General features: G+C 44.7%; 1 protein-coding gene across 4 annotated transcripts; it reads left to right on the top strand.

The window, feature by feature from the left end:
- Positions 1-8,236: 8,236 nt before the first annotated feature.
- LOC116068024 (pyrethroid hydrolase Ces2e-like) lies at positions 8,237-15,485 on the top strand. Of its 4 annotated transcripts, none has more exons than XM_031337098.1 (12): positions 8,237-8,312; positions 9,251-9,455; positions 10,422-10,560; positions 11,210-11,343; positions 11,432-11,690; positions 12,443-12,541; positions 12,827-12,967; positions 13,075-13,152; positions 13,377-13,521; positions 13,924-14,061; positions 14,446-14,518; positions 15,281-15,485. In XM_031337098.1, the coding sequence occupies exons 1-12, from the start codon at positions 8,237-8,239 to the stop codon at positions 15,465-15,467; spliced, it is 1,674 nt and encodes a 557-aa protein (XP_031192958.1). In that variant the 3' UTR covers positions 15,468-15,485. The 4 variants fall into 4 exon arrangements, with proteins under 4 accessions (XP_031192958.1, XP_031192957.1, XP_031192959.1 ...); XM_031337097.1 differs by having other exon boundaries at positions 12,827-12,993; positions 13,089-13,152; XM_031337099.1 differs by lacking the exon at positions 12,443-12,541.
- Positions 15,486-19,261: the final 3,776 nt, after the last annotated feature.

Here is a 19,261-nt window from a genome sequence, read left to right as displayed (position 1 = left end):
GTACTTGAATTCTAAGCTAGAGCAATAAGACAACTGAAGGAGATGAAGGGATACAAATAGGAAAGGAAGAAGTCAAAGCACCTGTATTTTCAGATATGAGAGTGTGTGTAAGTGACCTGAAAAGTTCCACCAGAAAACTTCTACAGCTGATAAACACTTTTAGCAAAGTAGCTGGACACAAAATTAGCTCACAAAAATCAATCATCTTCCTGTATACAAAGATAAGTGACTGATAAAGAAATCAGGAAGATAGCTTTCACAATAGCTTCAGATAACATACAATATCTGAGATAACTCAAGATAAAAAACATCCAGTCTTGAAGATAGAAATTGAAGGACATACTAGAAGATGCAAAGATCTCCCATGTTCATGAATTGCTAAGATTAACATAGCAAAAAAAAAAAAAAAATCCTATAAAAAGGATTCTATAGATTCAATTCTACCCCCACAAAAATTCCAGTGCAATTCTTCTCAGAACTGGAAAGGACAATTTCCACCTTCATATGGAAACACACTGTCTCAGGGTTTGTATTCCTGCACAAAACATCATGACCAAGAAGCAAGTTGGGGAAGAAAGGGTTTATTCTGTTTATACTTTCACATTGCTGTTTATCACCAAAGGAAGTCAGGACAGGGAACTCACAAAGGACAGAAAGTTGGAGGCAGGAGCTGACACAGAGGCCGTGGAGGGGTGCTGCTTAGTGGCTCACTTCCACTGGCTTGCTCAGCTTGCTTTCTTATAGAAGTCAGGACCCAAGCCAGGCGGTGGTGGGGCACGCCTTCAATCCCAGCACTTGGGAGGCAGAGGCAGGGGGATTTCTGAGTTCGAGGCCAGCCTGGTCTACACAGTGAGTTCCAGGACAGCCAGGGCTACACAGAGAAACCCTGTCTCGGAAAACAAAAACAAAAACAAACAAACAAAAGTCAGGACCACCAACCTAGGGATGGAGTCAACCACAATGCCCCCCACCCCTTGACCACTAATTGGGAAAAATGCCTTAAATCTGGATCTCATGGAGGCATTTCCTCAAGGGAGGCTCCTTTCTCTGTGATAACTCCAGCTTGTGTCAAGTTGACACACAAAACCAGCCAGTACAGACCCCAAGCTTGGACTCAGGAAACTGTAAGTCCTGAAAAACCATGGAGGTATTTTTGGGGTGATGGGCATGCACATGTAGTTCCCCTTTCCCCAGATCACAGTTCCTCAGGTTCCACTTCCTCAGCATCTGTGACATCTTGAATATGCATCTATTCAGAAAAGCCCTCCTGGCTCCTCACTTTGTAATTTCCTGCCCCCTCTTCTTCATTCCAATACTTTCATTGACCCTTCACTGCAATAACTCTGAAAATGGTGACAGCAGGTTTGGAGAGAGGGCATCAGAACCTCTACTGCACCCTCCAAAAGGACTTAAAGGAAGAGCAGGAATGGGACTCAGCTCTGCCTCACTTGCTGGTCACTGGTTCCTACCATTCGGCCCTATCAGTAGATGTTGGCTTGTCTTAGCACCTGCCCCCACTGAGCCTACTGTCCTTCAGTTCCAAGCTCCTGCTGGGGTAAGGTTCATACACTCTGTGGTCAATCCCACAGAAGTGCGGACTCGGGCTGGAAGGTACTTATGCTATCAGACAGATTTCCTGTATGGTTGAAGACTACGACCTGTGAGCTTCTGCTTCTCCTCTCTTTTATATGCATGCCGAGACCACTAAGGGAGGAATGGGGGACCCATGTCCAAGATGCCAACACTTACTTGATGAAAATTTGTTGGCCGAGACTGCAGGAGTGGAAGTGCCAGTGAGGAAGGAGCTGGTAGAGATGATGGTATAGGAAATGTGCCTCTCCTACTGCCCTACTAAAGCCGAAGGGCTAGCCTCTCTACCAAACAAAAGGTCTGTGATGCCAGAGCCCCTCCTCCCCAGCACCAATATTAAGGAACCATCCTGGTACGAAGGGCTCTTAGTGGTGTTGGATCTAAAGGTCATACTCTGTATGGCCAAAACTATAGCTGCTACTGCTATAACTTCACTCAGCTAAAGAATACTCATGTGTTGCTCTCAGAATAGGGAAATGCAATGGCACTCTTCAAAAAGGACTCTACGTGAGGTACTGGCTACCACTAAGGAGTGCAAAAGCTCCCAGGCCTACAATCTACAGCTGAACCAGGAAACCCTGTGTTCCCTTCCCCATGCACCTCACTTGAGGCTTGGTTTCCAGGGTAAGCAGCACACGCTTTGGGTGTGTCAACAGTTTCAAGTCCTTATTAGAGCTGAGATAGCAAGGCAGTGTGATCAGGGTGTATGTGTCCAGCACCTTACTCCAAATCCTCATATGAGATCTCTGGTGAACTCTAGACCCACAAAAGCTGCCTCCCCCAAAAGCAGACTGCACTCGCCTCACCCTTGGACTCTTGCCCACTGTTGCCAAGGTTCTGGGAGGTCATCAGTACCTTCCAGGTAGGGAGATCTGCAAGATTCACTCATGGCCTATTGTTCTAAATGTTGTTTGTTTGAACAACTGGGTTCAGAACCACTGGCAACAAGAAGAAGACATAGATTTGTGGCCCATTCCCTTCTATACCTCCCAGGCTTGGCTTATCCACAGGGACAAAAAAAAAATTGGCAGAGTGCTCAGGATTGATATAATGCCTAGGATTCCTCAAGAAAAGATGCATGACCTGGCTTGAGTGGTGCTCAGCACCACTTAATCTAGCAGGAGCCTGAGACAGGAGGAGCTCCAACTGCAAACCAGTCTGGGCCACCTAACAAGACCCTATGTCAAGAAAATAAAGCAAGCAAACAAAGGAAAGCAGGAAATGAAATTTCTTCAGTAATTTTTGATTTTACTGTTCCGCCCTGGGTTATGGCTTCTGGCTTCTGGTGGGAAGGACAGTTTACCAGATTGCATATGAAGTTTATAGAGAACTTTTCTGTGAAGATGAGACATCATTCCAGGCTTTAAGCAGGACCATTTCAGTGGCTTTTGTCTATTGCTGTAACAGTGTCAAATATCAGTGGCTAGCACTCAGTGAGCAGAGATAGCATGTGGCAGAAATAGCATGTGGCAGGTTCTTGCACATAGAGAGCAAGTCACTGGGGACAGAGGTATGTCTTTGGATTTGGCAAGATGTTGGCCAGTTTTCTTGAGTCCCTGTGTGTGGCTATTTCCCTAGTCCCGTCTATGTCAAGCAGCACCAAAGATGCTGATGTGTGTGGATCAGATGGTGAGGGGAGAGGATCAGCATCTGAGGCATTTGATGCATTTGCTTGACTTGGGTTTTTCTCTTATGAAAACAGGTCAGATCTACCAAATTCTGCAGTGTCAGAACATGGTGCTGTATGTGTGTGTTGGGGGGGATTTAGAGGAGGTAGGAGCTGGTGGATATGACAACACAGCAGAAAAGGGGGGGCTTCACTGCCAAAGACCACCCCAGTCGGGTATGGGAGTCCCTGGGATGTGGGTTTTAAGGCTAGGTGGGTAAGGATTCAGTGGTGACAAACAGAAACAAACACAGAGGCAGTTTGAATCTGAGTGTATTTTGCAGCTCTCAAACAAGGGATTTTATGCGTAAAGAAGCAGGTGTTACAACTCTGAAAAGCTGTGTTCAATGAAGCAGTGAAATAGAACGGATATTGTAATAATCATGTGGCACAGTAAAATACAAAATCATCCAAATATTACAACTTCAAAACAGGTGTATTCAATGAAGCAGCCAGGTAGAACGGATATTATTATAATCATTTGATACAGCAACATACAAAAATCACCTATGGCTAGTGGCAAATTTCCAAGGACAAGTTAATGAATTTTTATGATCGGTTACTGTTTAACATCTAGTTCCTATTTTTCTGTAAATCTTCAAAGCATAAATTTAAACTGTCTTAATTATTTTTATTTAAGGCTTTCTTAAACAATATACCAAAACCTACTTCCAATGACACACATGCAGCCATATAAAATTTTAATTGTTGGGAAAGTTTATATTTATCAATACTATCTTATACATGATTTATAAAGTGAAGCGCTGGTTTTCCTGGAGGTAAGGTCATGGGGTCATCTCAAGGGATTGTTTTGTACCCATTATTCTCGCTTAAGATCATAGCCTAGACCCAAGGAGCTGAAGGGTTTGCAGCCCCTTAGGACGAACAACAATATGAACTAACTAGTACCCTCAGAGCTCCCAGGGACTAAACCACCAACCAAAGAGACTCATGGCTCCAGCAGCATATGTATAGCAGAGGATGGCCTAGTCAGTCATCAATGGGAGAAGAGTCCCTTGGTCCTGTGAAGGTTCTATGCCCCAGTGTAGGGGAATGCCAATGCCAGGAAGCAGGAGAGGGTGGAATGGGAGTGGGGGAGGGGGAACAGGTTTTTTTGTTTGTTTGTTTGTTTGTTTTGGAGGGGAAACTGGGAAAGAAGATATCATTTGAAATGTAAATAAAGAAAATATCTAATTAAAAAAATACAAAAAAAGGAATTGTTTTCAAATGGGCAGTAACAAACTCATTTTGATGGAAAAGGTTTTTTTAATAAATAAAAAAAGCCAATGGCATCTTGAACAGCAAAACTTCCCTTGTAATGTGCCAAGCTTTAGTTGCTGGGCTGTTTTTCTTTCTTTCTTTCGCTAAACAGACACATCTGTAGCATTTCTATGCTCTGGGCATGATTATAAACAGTATTCAGATACTGTCTCACTTAACCTCTACAAAGTAGGTACTACTAGCAGCCCTTCTGTTTTACAGAAGGGGAAACTGGGACAGCGAGAGGCAGAATGACACATTCTGCAGTCTAGCTTCTTAATAATCTCCCCGTGTCCTCTCTAGGGGGTGTTTAAGGCCAGCTGTGATGTATTTCAAAGAGTACAAAAAGCTTTGAGGCTAATTTTTCCCATATGAATCTGAGTGTCTTACAGGGTGTCTTACTAAACTTCAGAGACATTTTAATTTGTAATTTTCTCTTAAAAATTGGAAATGCTCCTAATTGGTTGCTTTAACTTTGCTCATTCCAACTTTTCTTTCATATAAAAAATTTCTTTACTTAAAAAAAAAGAAGATTGTAGCTTAGGGCTATCAGGAACATCTTGTAAATAGAAAAAGGAATAGAAAAGAAAACAGATAAGTTGCCAAGAGAACTACGACTCAACAATTTTTCTCTGGCCAAGAGTTCCACAACTGGTTCCAGGAGGCCTCCTTCTTTTGCCGCCTCAGTCTGTGGAACTTGTCACACAGATCCTACTGGGGTTGGTGTGGCACTTCACTGGACACCTCCTCACACTCTCAGGCACAGAGGACCAGGCCATGACAGTCAAAGCATGAGCCCATCATCCTCCTCCGAATGTTGGGAGTCAGACAGCCTGTTTATTGGGACCAACTGTGGATGTATCATCTCTTCATTGCACAGTACCAACAAATCATTAGTGCTTGATGTTCTGGTAACAGCCACACATCTTGTAAAGTTCCTCTCACATCATGCCTAGTGCAAATGATGCTCTGGCAATTCATTGTGTGCTGGTTTGAGATCCCCTTGGATAGTTTTCAGTGTGACTCCTGTAGTCCCTATATACTGGTTCACATAGGGCTGGTGGAGAGGAGACTGTGCTATTGATACATATGTGGTCCAGTGCTGGAAGCCCATAGGGCTGAATGATAGCCTTGAATCGCATGGTTCCTAAATGAGTCAATGGACTAGACCTGGCAATACCTCGGTGAAGACAGTGTAATAGGCAGGAAGCATGAGAAATCTGTGTTTTCAGCCCAGGGTCATTTGACAAGGCTGAGAAGAGGGGAGAAAGGATGGAGCAGCAAAAATGGCTGTCTGAACTGACTAACCTATCACATCTTCATTTACAGGCTGGGACTCAACCAAACCCATCAGGGCCACCCACACTGAACAAGTACAGGGAAGCTTTGTCTATTTGGAGGGCATTGACATGGAAGTCCATACCTTTCTGGGAACTCCTTTTGCCAAGCCACTTCAAGACCTCTGCAGTTCCCCACCCCACCCCCACCCCCAAGGCCCCTGAACCATGGAGTGGTGTGAGGGATGGGACTTCTTCTCCCAGCCATGTAAGCTCTAGGCCCAGAGGACTTCAGGCCCTAGAGTGGGCTAGTATTCTGAGCTCTGGCCCAGACTGCAGTGGCTCCTACTTCTCAATCCTACATCCAGTTTCCCTTCCTTGTGGAGTAGGGGGATTTCCACATATATTTTCCAAAGGGCTTGCTGAGATTCAGAATGGAAAAACCAATGCCAGCCTCTGGGTTCAGTGCTTGGCACCCAATGGGAGCTAGCCTTTTGTACTGAGATAGGAGCAGAAGTATACTTGTCTTGAGATCCAGGTTATGTTATGTGTCTCTGACACTAGGAAGAAGTGTCTCTGGGAGGAGATTAGACTCCATTACTCAATGAAAAGAGCCCCTGAGTTTAATGGCAGAGACTGAAGACCTGTAAATAGTGAGGTGGTGGTCTACAAAGGATTGTATCCTCCACAGTCAATGTCCCAACCTGTAAGCATATTTTTGGGAGGGAACTTTATTGTGTTCTATTATTTGCCATCCTTCACCCTTATTCCACCCTAATCCTTCCAATCTCCCTCCAACACTAAGTTGGAGAGAAAGAAGGTTAGAGGGGAAAGAGGGCATAGATCTCTTTAGACTACTTTCTCCTGGTTAGGGTTATAGAGTGCCTAGGGGCAAGTCCAATCTTCATCATCAGGATATCTCTAACAAGCAATCCAGCAAAACAATAGCAAACCCAGCAATAGCAAAAGCAGCAAACACAACAGCTTCAGGTATAACCCAACTCTAGCCCATCTGTCAAGATCTACTATCTTCCATTTCCCACCCATCCCTTACTAGCTCCAGCAAGGCCCATAAAATATTCATCAAATGTGACCTGGGAAGATTGCTCAGTGGGTAAGGACTGCCAACTCTGACTCACAACCTGAGTTTAATCTCTAGGACCCACATAGTAAAAAGACACGATTGGCTCCTATGAGTATCCCTTTACTTGTACATATGTGCCATAACACATGAATGCCCATTCGTGCATGTGCACACACATGCACACATACACACACAATGTTAAGTAAATAAAAAAAATCAAGCAATATTTGCAAAGTATATCTACTTTGATAGATGACTGGAGTTTTCTTATAAGGTTATGGCTATTAGAGTAGCCACAGTATAGAAGTGGATAGAGTAGGAAATGAAGATTTTCATGCAGAATTACAGTATTTCAATGAAGCTACCATGACCTAACAGGGAGAGTATGTATAGATCCTAAGATCACTATGAGGGGCACTGAGTCTTGACAGTGCACATGAGCCTTGAGGGTGGAGGTCAAACTCAGAGCTCCTGGCCTTGCATACCTCTCTGTCTGTTGTATCTTGACTGTGTACCTACTCACAGGAGCCCCATGGCTTCTCCTGTAACAGCTTTCTGCTCCCTGTTCTTCATTCCAGTATCTGCATTGGGTTGATGGATATGACAAGGATCATGGTGACTTCAGGTTTGAGGACAGGGTTCCCAAAGTGGCTTCAGAGACCACTCTATGAGTCTTTTTTAGGATCACTATTGCTGTGATGATACACCCTGATCAAAAGCAACTTGGGGAGGAAAGGGTTTATTTTGCTCACAATTCCATATGACACTTCATCATGAAAAGCAGTTAGACCAGGCAGGAACTTATGTAGGACAGGAACCCAGAAGAGGGAGCTGATGCAGAGACCATGGAAGAGTGTTGTCCACTGGCTTCCTCCTCATGGCTTGCTCAGCCTGTTTTCTTACAAAATGTAGGGCCACCAGCCTGGAGTGATATTATCCACAATGGGCTGGGCCTTCCTCCATCAGTCACTAATTAAGAAAATGCTTTATAGGCTTGCCTATAGCCAAATTTTGGCTATTCTCTGAAATATTTTCTCAATCGAGGCTCCCTCCTCTCTGATGGTTCTAACTTGTGTCAAGTTGACATAAAACTAGCCAGTGCACTATACCTTTCTAGGGGGCCAAGTTAAAAACAGAAACTGCAGAGATGGCTTTGTTCTGCCTCTTGGCCATTTGCTTCTGTCATTTAGGACTAGTCAATGAAGCTCCCTTGCAATAAGAACTTTGCCCCACTCAATAAAATTTCTGCCTATGTCATACTAGGTCAATTTCCTGCCTGGACAAGGCCTATATATTTTGTTTCCTGTTATTGAAACCCTGTCACTTGTAACAGCATAGACCCAGGCCTAGAAATAAATCATGCTACTGGATAGACTTCCCCACCTGCTGAATGCTGTGGCCTGTGGACTCCTGCTTCTAGTCTGCCACGTGCAGGGTAAGATTCCCTAAGTGGGAAATGGGGACCAGGATTAGAGCTGCCCAATTCTGCTGAGTCAGAGGCTGAGCTTGTGAGAAGGAAGACACACCAAGTCGGGAGGAGATGACAGGGTGGAGATGAAATAAGAAAGTGTGTAAAACACGTGCCTCTCAATGCCCCACAAAAGAGGCTCTAAAGAATCCTGCCTGGATGAACAACAATAGGAACTAACTAATACCCTCAGAGCTCCCAGGGTCTAAACCACCAACCAAAGAGTACACATGGTGGGACTCATGGCTCCAGCAGCATATGTATAGCAGAGGATGGCCAAGCCGGTCATTAATGAGAGGAGAGGCCCTTGGTCTTGTGAAGGATCTATGTCCCAGTTTAGGGGAATGTCAGGGCCAGGAAGCAGGAGAGGGTGGGATGGTGAGCAGGGGGAGGTGGGGAACAAGGGTTTGTTTTTGGTTTTGTTTTCTTATTTTATCTTATTTCATTTTATTTTTTCGGAGGGGAACCTGGAAAAGGAGATATTGTATGACATGTAAATAAAGAAAACATCTAAAAAAAAAAAAAAAAAAAAAAGAATCCTGCCTGGGATGCAGGTCAGGAGGAAGAGCATAGGATGGTTCCCTCCAGTTCCCTCCTATGTGCTCCCATAACTGTGGCTGGCTTTATCAACTGCCCTTGGATGATAATGACAATGGTGATGCGTTTGTGCTGCTGTGTTCTCTCTCAGTGTGTTACCTCTTTGCTGAACACTCTAAGAAGTGTCCTGGCACTCTTCAAAAGAACCCTGGGAGAGGTACCCTGCTGTAGAAGTTAGGGAAAACAGCACCCCTACATCCGACATCAGAACTGAGAGACCTTAAGAGTGCTTCCCCACATACCCTGGTAACAGTGTAGTAGCAGCTGCCTGGGAAGAACCAATGCTGATAGCATCTCTCTATCCACAGGCCAGGACTCAGCCAGCCCCATCAGAAACACACACACAGGCCAGGTGAGAGGCAGCCTTGTCCATGTGAAAGATACAGAAGTTGGTGTCCACACCTTCCTGGGAATTCCCTTTGCCAAACCACCTGTAGGATCACTGCGCTTTGCTCCTCCTGAGGCCCCTGAACCATGGAGTGGTGTGAGAGATGGGACATCCCACCCTGCCATGTAAGTTCTGGGCTCCAAAGAACTTTAGGCCTGAGTTCTGGATCACACTGTAGTGTTTCTTCCATCTCAGCTCCATAAACAATTTGTTCTATGTGTTCGGGAGTCTTTAATGAATTTGTGCTAAGGTTTAGAGAAGAGCCATGTGGTCCTGGTCAAAGTCTGTCACCCACAGGGAGTTAGCTCCAGTACTGCTTAGAAAAGCAAAGACAAGACCTCTCAGATGCCAACTTTTCACTGCCAAGGTTGGTGTGTTTCTAACAGGAGTTACTGTGTCCAGTAGAATATACTTCAAGTCCCCAAGGAGAGCAGAAGTAATGGGTATTTACCAACCCAAAACCTGAGGGGAGCTGGTCATGCCATCTCTGTAATCAGAAATAGAGTAAAGAGTGCACACGTCGGCTCTCTCTCCACTCACTTTCTTCACCCTCGGTGCAGAAGCTCACTCTCTAGTAGAATGGTCCTTCCCACGATGAGCCTGTCTTCCCACCTTCATTATGTCTTCCCACCTTCATTAAGCTAGTCACGAAAATCCATCAGAGTCAAGGCCTACAGGTCAACCTGATCTAGAGAAGCCCTCTCTGAGACTTTTTCTCCAGGTAATTCTGCAAGGTGTCAAGTCAATGAACAAAACCAGCCATCACACCAGGGCTTAAAGAGCATAGAGGAAGTGGCGAATGTCAACTCAGGCAGTCAACCATTTTCATAGAGATCCCTACAATCGCCTCTATCCCTGACTCAGAAAAGCTAGCATCCAAGGCCCTACCAAACCAGAAGCCTCTCTGGAAGTCAGACTCTCTCCCAGTTTCCACAAACCCTGTGGCCCTTACCCTCTTAGAAAGGGACTTTGGAGGAGGATCCTGCCTTAGCCTCATGGGGAGCAACAACAGAAGCAGCTGCACACAAATCCAGATTAAGGTTTTTACCCAGTGCTTATCTCTTAGAATAAAGGTCTGTCACTGCCACCAGGTGTCTACAGGATATTGATGGACTGAATTCAGAAAATCTGAAAATTAAGATGAACAGGTCTCCTGTTTCTATGACTGAGGACTGCCTATACCTCAGCATCTATACACCAGCCCATGCCCAGGAGGGCTCTGATTTGCCTGTGAGTTCAAGCCATGGCCAACTGGGTGGAGGGGAGAGGATTTCTTTCTCAGGCAGATTGTAAAAAATAAAATAAATAAACTGAACCTTACCAGAGTGGGCTCAGATGAGAGCATTTGCCTGTAAGTCCAAGAAGGGCTTTTCAGACACAGTAAGCAACTGAACCATGGGTGTGGGACACAGAGAATTTGAGTTCTGAGATATCAGAGGCCTGGCTCTTTGATCGACTAGGGACTCATTCTATCAACTTGAGCCTGAGGACACATTCAGGCACTCAAGGGCAGAACAAGGGCGCTCAAATTTCTAGCGTTGGAATATCTGTTGCACCAATGAGATTTGATGAGCCTTTTGGATAATAGCCAGGAAGTGACATTCATGAAGACACCTCTTTTTCTTCCACTTTTGAAGGTTCTGAGAATAATGGTGGTACTACTTTGTATCTTGAGCTACAAATTCCTAATAAGATTCCCCAGTGAGGAGAGAGGGCTGGAAAAATTCTGATTGGACTAGAGAAGTCCATCTGTGGCCCAGGTCCAGAATTCTGTCTGTATGTGTACCTGCGCAGAGACAAAGCATTTGATTGTCTAATACGTAGTCTAGTGGAGCTTGGGATATGGAGGAGTCTTTGAGCATTATCCTGATTTCTCCAGGTGATGGTATGGATTCACGGTGGTGGGCTATGTTGGGGCATGGCTTCTACATATGATGGGTCCATGCTGGCAGCCATTGAAGATGTGGTGGTAGTCACTATCCAGTACCGCCTGGGTATCCTGGGTTTCTTCAGGTGAGCCTGGGGCTGGATGAGGCAATGGGGGATTTACATTAAACATAAATAGGACAGCTCAGTGATCCCTGTTCCTACCACTTCTCAGCACTGGAGACCAGCATGCCAGAGGCAACTGGGGATACCTGGACCAAGTGGCTGCCCTACGCTGGGTCCAGCAGAATATTGCCCACTTTGGAGGCAACCCTGACCGTGTCACTATTTTTGGCGAGTCAGCAGGTGGCACAAGTGTGTCTTCACATGTTGTGTCCCCCATGTCTCAAGGGCTCTTCCACGGAGCCATCATGGAGAGTGGTGTAGCCCTGCTGCCTGGCCTTATCTCCAACACCACTGAGATGGTCTACACCGTGAGTATCCTGTACCATCCCAGCCCTGAGCAACACAGCTCTCACACACCAGAACTCTAGCATTCTTTTCATTGGAAAAAAGCAAGAGCCTCAGGAAATAGGTTTTCCCCATTATTTTCTGAGAGGCTTAAAGGTTGGAATCCACTCCTGTCTGCTTTATTTATACTGTCTATGCTATGTGGCCAACAAGGATGTACTCAATGGCTTCCATTATGAGTAAAAAAAAAAAAAAAAAAAACATACACGTGGGCTGAAGAGATGGCTCATGGGTAAAACTGCTTGCTGTGCAAATGGATGACCTGAGTTTAAATACTCAGAACTCATAAAAGGGTTGATATAGTAATATGGGTCTATAGTCCCAGTGCTCCTATGGCTTGATAGAGAGCAGGGTCAGGAGAATTCCTGGAGTGTCCCCAGGTCAAGTACCTTGGTGTAGTTTATTTCAAACCAAGAGACATTGTCTCAAGCCAGGTGGAAGGAGAGGATTCACACACACAATTTGTGGTAGTCAAGCGTACCCATGCACGTAGGGAGCACACACATTCATACAGATGAAAAGGGCAAGAAAAAAATACCATGTAGGTAGAACAGTCTCTCTGACTATCACCTCTGAGTAACAGATATGTAGTAACAATTTCACACTTACTCCAGTCCACACATAGCACACATCCTCTATGGCATCTAGATGGAATTGGGAAGACTCTTCTGTATGCCTTGAAGGATGAGACAGCTCCTGCCTGGTCCCTTTACAGATGGTAGCCAACCTATCTGGATGTGAGCCTGTGGAGTCAGAAGCCCTGGTGCACTGCCTACGAGACAAGAGTGAAGAGGAGATACTGGCTATTAACAATGTGGGAAGAATTATGTGGCTTAGAGGATGGGAGAGAGGACAGTATGGGACAGCCAGTTTATAATCTTCTAAACAAATTCACCTTTACATCTTTGTGTCTTTGTGTCTGGGTGCAAAAATGAACACCAAGATAGTCTAATCTAGGTGTGAGATCTCTCTTCTAGGGTAGGAGGTGGATAAGCATCCTGAGATAAATTTGGGAAATTGGAAAAATGGTTTGGGTAAGTCAATAGGCACTGAATACTTATTGGTCTGACTTTTAGCATTGACCTTTACTACCTCATAGGTCTTCAGGAGCACCCCTGGTGTGGTAGATGGGGAGTTCTTACCCAGGCACCCCTTGGAGTTGTTGGCCTCTGTGGATTTTCACCCGGTCCCCAGCATCATTGGTATCAACAGTGATGAGTATGGTTGGATAATTCCCATGGTAAGGCATGGTTCCAATCTTGGCTTGTTTTGTGGGTGGCAGAAACTCAGAGATTTGTAGAATCATGTATATTTTATTTTACACTTATTACTATCCTCATATCCCAGCTCAACCCCAATAGCACCATGAAGGAAATAAACAGAGAGACCATGCGAACTGTTCTGAAGAGCACAGCAGTACAGATGGTGAGATTTTATAGGTTCTCCCCCAATAAATAGGGTCTTCCATTTGTTCTGCCCAGAAAACAACCCCTGAAATAAAGGTTGTTGTATGTGTGTCTTTCTGGGTAGGCTCATTCCAGAGCTTGCAGTTATGCTCCTGTATCCTATCTCATCCAGGTCTCCATCTCTCCATCTCAAGACTACCCGTGGTCTGCCTAATTTCAATCTTTCTGGTGTCTCTAATGTAGATGTTGCCCCCTGAGTGTAGTGACCTGTTGATGGAAGAGTACATGGGGGACATTGAGGACTCCAAGACTCTCCAAATACAGTTCAATGAGATGATGGGGGACTTCACGTTTGTGATCCCTGCTCTCCAAGTAGCACACTTTCAGCGTAAGTACATCTATAACAAAGCCAAAGGGGAAACTCTGAATTGCAGGTTCTAGGTGAGCTCTGTAGTGTCCAGGCCTGATTCATGTCTTGATCAGGGCTTTATACCAGGCACTTGAGAACACTTACCTCAATAAATCCTTATGTCTAGTATAAGACAGTAGGATTTTATCTATGTCCATGTGAGGAAACATGTTAGTGCTACTCATCAACTTGCCTAAACAATGTGGGAAGGCTGAGTTAACAGTTAACAGGATTTTCCCATTGGCAGTAACCCAGCCTGGAGTTCCTAACTCAACTGATGTAATTGCAGATAATTTTATACCAAGGCACCTTTGCATAAAAGATGAAGTAGAACATCTCCAGATAAGGAGCCGCTATGTCACAATGTGTCTTCACTCCCAGGTTCCCATGCTCCTGTCTATTTTTATGAGTTCCAGCATCTGTCCAGCTTCCTCAAGGACATGAGACCACCTCATGTGAAGGCCGACCATGGGGATGAGCTTCCTTATGTGATTGGATCCTCCTTCTGGGACATGGAATGTAAGTCTTCTTTCCTTTCCATGAACTTCAGATAGCCCTAGAAGAGTCCCCAAAAGAAGAGTAAGTTCTCAGTCCAGCTGAGGAAAATCAAGGCTCTGGGAGAGGAGAGGATTGAGTGCACACACAGTTCACAATGCTACACTAGCGTTAGAACCTGGAACCTTCCCAGTCTAGCCTGTTCTAGAAGGAACAAGGGCACACTGGAACAGAAATGAACCTTGGAGGATTCAAATAGAGGCTTGGCTGGATCTTGGATCCTGGATGGTATTGGAAGGAGGAGCCAGGCTTTGAGATCGGGGTCAGGCTACAGTTGGGATGGTGATTCTAAGCTCAGGTGGACAGCTGCAGAGGGTTGCTAAGACCCTGTTTTCTCTCTGTCTGCAGTTGACCTCACTGAGGAGGAGAAGCTGCTGAGCAGGAAGATAATGAAGTACTGGGCCAACTTTGCACGGCATGGGTGAGAGGATGTCCCTCCCTCAACCTCCTCATAAAGGAGTCCCCATCCAGGTCTCCCTTTGTGATGGCCTCATTACCATGCACATGTCCTTCATTACCTGATAGAATCTTTCCTACACAAGGTACATTTAGATAGACACTTTATATATGCTGGTTATTGTTCATCTCACAGTGACCTGGTGGGTAGGCCACAGTTTATATAGATCTTTAGATATTGCTTCTTGCAGGATGTCCTAGTTAGGGTTTTCCTGCTATGAACAGACACCATGACCAAGGCAAGTCTTATAAAGGACAACATTTAATTGGGGCTGGCTTACAGGCTCAGAGGTTCAGTCCATTATCATGAAGGTGGCAGTATGGCAGCATCTAGGCAGGTATGGTGCAGGCAGAGTGGAGAGTTCTACATCTTCATCTGAAGACTGCTAGTGGAAGACTGGCTTCTAGGCAGCTAGGATGAGAGTCTTAAAGCCCACAGTGACATACCTACTCCAACAAGGCCACACCTCCTAACAGTGCCACTCCCTGAGCCAAGCATATACAAACCATCACACAAGGAGACACAAAACAGGTCTGGAAACCTTACCGTACATGGAGCAAGCACTACTGGCTGACACCTACAGCCTTATATAAGGACATCTGCTCTGACCCAAATCAGTCCTCTTAATCCTCTAGTCTCCTTGGACCACTGCCCTGACCAAATAAGGGCATCAGGCTTTGGATCAGAATGACCTTCATTCTCCTTTACTGGGTGCCATATCCACAGGAACCCCAACAGCGAGGGTCTACCCTACTGGCCTGCGTTGGACCACGATGAGCAGTATCTGCAGCTGGACACCCAGCCTGCTGTGGGCCGAGCCCTGAAGGCCAGAAGGCTGCAGTTCTGGACCAAGACTCTGCCCCAGAAGATTCAGGAGCTAAAGGGTTCTCAGGAAAAGCATGCAGAGCTGTAGTGTTCTGTGTCAGGAACGGTGTGTAGACTTAAGTACAGGTAAGGTAAGTCTAAGGTTCCTAAATACCATTGAGGAGCCCAAGTTCCAAACTTCTATGTTTCTCCATAAGCTAACATGCATGACAAACCCTCTGCATGTTACTTTTTACTCAAGCTGCTAAGCCATCTTTACGAGACCCACTTGATAAATGCTTTTATAACATTGTGGAGGTGTGAGCCCCCAAGTTCCCCGTCTGCTTACACAGAGCACTAGGCCAGGGCTTCTTTTCTCCTCTCCTCTACTTCCCTCTTCAGATGAATCAGAAGCTTTAGGAACTGTTGACTCCATGTAGTGGGCCATGCAAATTCCACATCCTCTCTTAGCAAGTTCATGTTTTCTCATACTTACAAATGACCAGTAGAAAAGCTAATTATCTAGAGCCACTGTCTTTTCAAATTCAGGTTGCTCTTTCAAATACAGTGTAAATTGTAAGCTGGGTTTGGGGACAGATATTTTGGCCTCAGAGATTCAGAGGGTGAGATAGAAGAATTGCATTAGCCTAAGAGTTCTAGTCTAATGTGAACAATATAGCATGATCCTTATCCCCAAATCAAATAAAAAGTCATAACTTGAGTAACTTATAAACAACATATATATGATACATATACACGTACACATACGTATACACATACAGTCAAATGCTGTTAGATTTGCTGTGAGGCAAGAGTTGGTCCTTTACTTAATGATCACACTTTGTATACTCTCTAAATCTGTGGTTCTCAACTTTCCTAATGCTGAGACATTTTAATACAGTTCCACATATTCTAGTGATCCTATACCATAAAATTATTTTTGTTACTACTTTACAACTGCAATTTTGCTATTTTTTTAAGATTTTATTTATTTCATTTATATGAGTACACTGTAGCTGTCTTCAGACATACCAGAAGAGAGCATCGGATCCCGTTACAGATGGTTGTGAGCCACCATGTGGTTGCTGGGAATTGAACTCAGGACCTCTGGAAGAGCAAGCAGCCAGTTCTCTAAACTACTGAGCCATCTCTCCAGCCCCAATTATGCTATTGTTATGAATCATAATGTAAATATCAGATATGCAGATGGTCTTAGGACCCATGAAAAGGGGTCCACCCTCAAGAGGGCCATGGCCCACAGTTTGAAAGCCATTGCTCTAGATAAATGAACAAACAATGGCACTCTAAGACTTCTAAATGTCTTGACTCTAAGTACCATCACATTAGGGAGAAGGTTTCAGAAAAATTAATGTGAGCTGCATGTGCTTTTAGACAATAGCTGTCAGAGTTCTCTGGCACCAACAACTGAGGATATCAACTACCCAAAGAATATTTGTATATATTGTCCTTGAATGTGAAATCTCATCTGTTTCTTTTCAAAATGGTGATTGGTTCACTTTCCTGGGAAGCAGGAGTGGACCTGTTCCTAGGCTAATGAAGCTGAGCCAGTAGTTAGGGCAGTCCCGGGGGTCTCGGTGGGTTTCTCAGTTGTCCACCTTCTGAAGTTTGTTCTTGTTCCTAGGGTTTCTGAAGCCTCTGAAGTCCACACTTGCATGAATATGTCACATCTGTTGGATGACCCTGCAACTAAGGTTGCAGTCCACTGTATCTAAATAAGCAATCTGAGCCTGGTGCAAAATGGAAGGCTCCCGAACTCAGCAGGGCTTCCTTTCCTTTGCCCAGTCTTATCCAGAGAGTGTTCGAAGCACAGGTGCCTGGCCTTATCTAGAGGATGACCTTGCACAACTCTTTCTGCAAGTGATGCATAGTTCAGCACGTATGTCCCACTCGGTCCTTCCCACCATATGATAGTTAAGTACTGTGTAATGACCAATCAGCCCTTCCCACCTGTAACCCCAGAAATCCTCTGAGGGAAGCCACGTAGCTTATGGCCAGATTACAGGTTAAACTTCCTCTCTCCCAGAATACAAACTTGTCCAGCAGGTTCTTGGTGTATTCTTCTTCATGTAAATGAAACATCCCCACCCTAACAAATAATGTCCATTCACCCTGGAAATCCCTACCCACTCCCTGAGATCTACATAATGCTCGTTCACCCCTAATAAAGTTCAGCTGTCTCACTGAAGCTGAACCTAGAAGACAATCTTTCTGTTGATACTCACACCATACAAACCCTGCACCCTCCACCCTGCTCCCCTTGACCCCTGCTCCCTTTATCCTCATGGGCTGGTGGCCAACAGCCCTAGGGGAGAAGGGAGCATGGCACACATCTGTGAAGATGTTTGGTTGTGATATGAGACCTGGGATGAGATAAGAGGTATCTATCTATACCAGAAGAGATTCCTGTCCTGGGCTCCCTGAGGGTTTCTCTGACCTCCAAATTCCATCATGCCTGACACACAGCTTTATTTTGCTGTGGTGTGCAAACCACATGTGGTTTGAGAACACTGTAGCCCTATCATACCATATATAAAGGAATCGTTTGCGACTGGCTGCTTTCCTGCCTTTCCTATATCTTCCTGAAAACTCCTGACTCCTTGGTAAACCCCTACTCTGATTTTCCATGTGCTTGATTTCATTCTTACCATAGTGTTGTTCTTAATGTTTTCAAGCCCACTGGTACAAAGTTGCTGGTATTTTGCTTTCTTTACAAAGATGCCAAAATGTATTCAATCTACTTTTTTGCTGTTGTTGTTGTTCTAGCAAATCTGTGTGGAGAAGCCTAGCTCTCTGACCCAAAGATTCACTGGGCAGACCTGTGCTTGTAACCACTGGCTTTTCCACCCACAGCCAAGTTCCCAAGTAGCAACTCAGAGGCTTAGTATTATCATCAATGCTTACTGCTTTTTGCTAGGTCATTTATTCTCTGATTAACTTGTGACTCATTTAACCCATTTAAATTATTCTATGTCTGCCACATAGCTGGTAACCTCTCAGTTTCACACATTTAACTTCCTCCAAGTACTGGTAGAGAATCTTCCCAAACCTGACTATGCCAGAGTTCCTACCTTTCTACCAGAACTCCCATTTTCTACTTCTTACCTTTTGCTAATAGGCCATCAGCTTTTGACTGACAGGTGATGCTTCCACACAGTACATAGAGATCATCCCTACATGTGCTGAACTCTTACTATCCCACTGGAGATTTCAATATAGAAATGTGATTCATAGATACTTTCAGAACATAGTACCTAGGGGTTCTCATTTTAGTTACTAAATTTGAAAACCACTGAAAGTGTCTCTACTTATTATACTTGTAGATTATGTATTATGATTAGCAAATCTATTCACCTATTTCTGTCTCAAGGTGATAGGTGGAACGACCTTTTATGCGAAGCAGGTCTGTATATGTCTACTAGCTACCCCATTTCAAAGGAGCCAAATTGTGCCCAGACTGCCCATATTCCCCGCTGTCATTAAGACATTGGCTCTTTTGTCTGAGGGATCCTGAGACTCCTATACACCCTTGCCTCTGATCATCTTCTCCCATTGGGCAAATTTTCCTGGGTTTGCAGAGTCTTTTTAATACATTGCATTGACATCTGCCAGAGGAAAGCATGACTTTTGGGGTCGAGTCCATCCTGACACCAGGGGATCAGAGAAGGATAATTTCTAGGAGGACTGGTCCTAGACTCTTCCACTGGGGCCATAGCTCATTTGAGCTCCTGCTGCTGTCTGTGTGATTTCCATTTGTGCCAGCAGCAAGGACACTTCATCAAAGGGGTTCACAACGCATCTTTTACACGCCCAGCAGTTGTCATATATATGTATGTATGTAAATATATATACATATTCATATACATATATATGAAGTTTTATAAT

This window comes from Mastomys coucha, unplaced genomic scaffold (assembly GCF_008632895.1).
Source record: "Mastomys coucha isolate ucsf_1 unplaced genomic scaffold, UCSF_Mcou_1 pScaffold22, whole genome shotgun sequence".
Classification (NCBI taxonomy): Eukaryota; Metazoa; Chordata; class Mammalia; order Rodentia; family Muridae; genus Mastomys; species Mastomys coucha.
The sequence above is the reverse complement of the archived record's forward strand: the minus strand, read 5'-3'. Positions and strand labels throughout refer to the sequence as shown.

Excerpts from the sequence above, each read along its gene's own strand:
- LOC116068024 (XM_031337097.1), top strand. The coding sequence starts at position 8,237 with ATGCTACTGGATAGACTTCCCCACCTGCTGAATGCTGTGGCCTGTGGA. Across the intron at positions 10,561-11,209 it reads AGGAGGGCTCTGATTTGCCT|GTGATGGTATGGATTCACGG; the intron begins GTGAGTTCAAGC and ends TGATTTCTCCAG. Across the intron at positions 14,519-15,280 it reads GCCAACTTTGCACGGCATGG|GAACCCCAACAGCGAGGGTC; the intron begins GTGAGAGGATGT and ends CCATATCCACAG.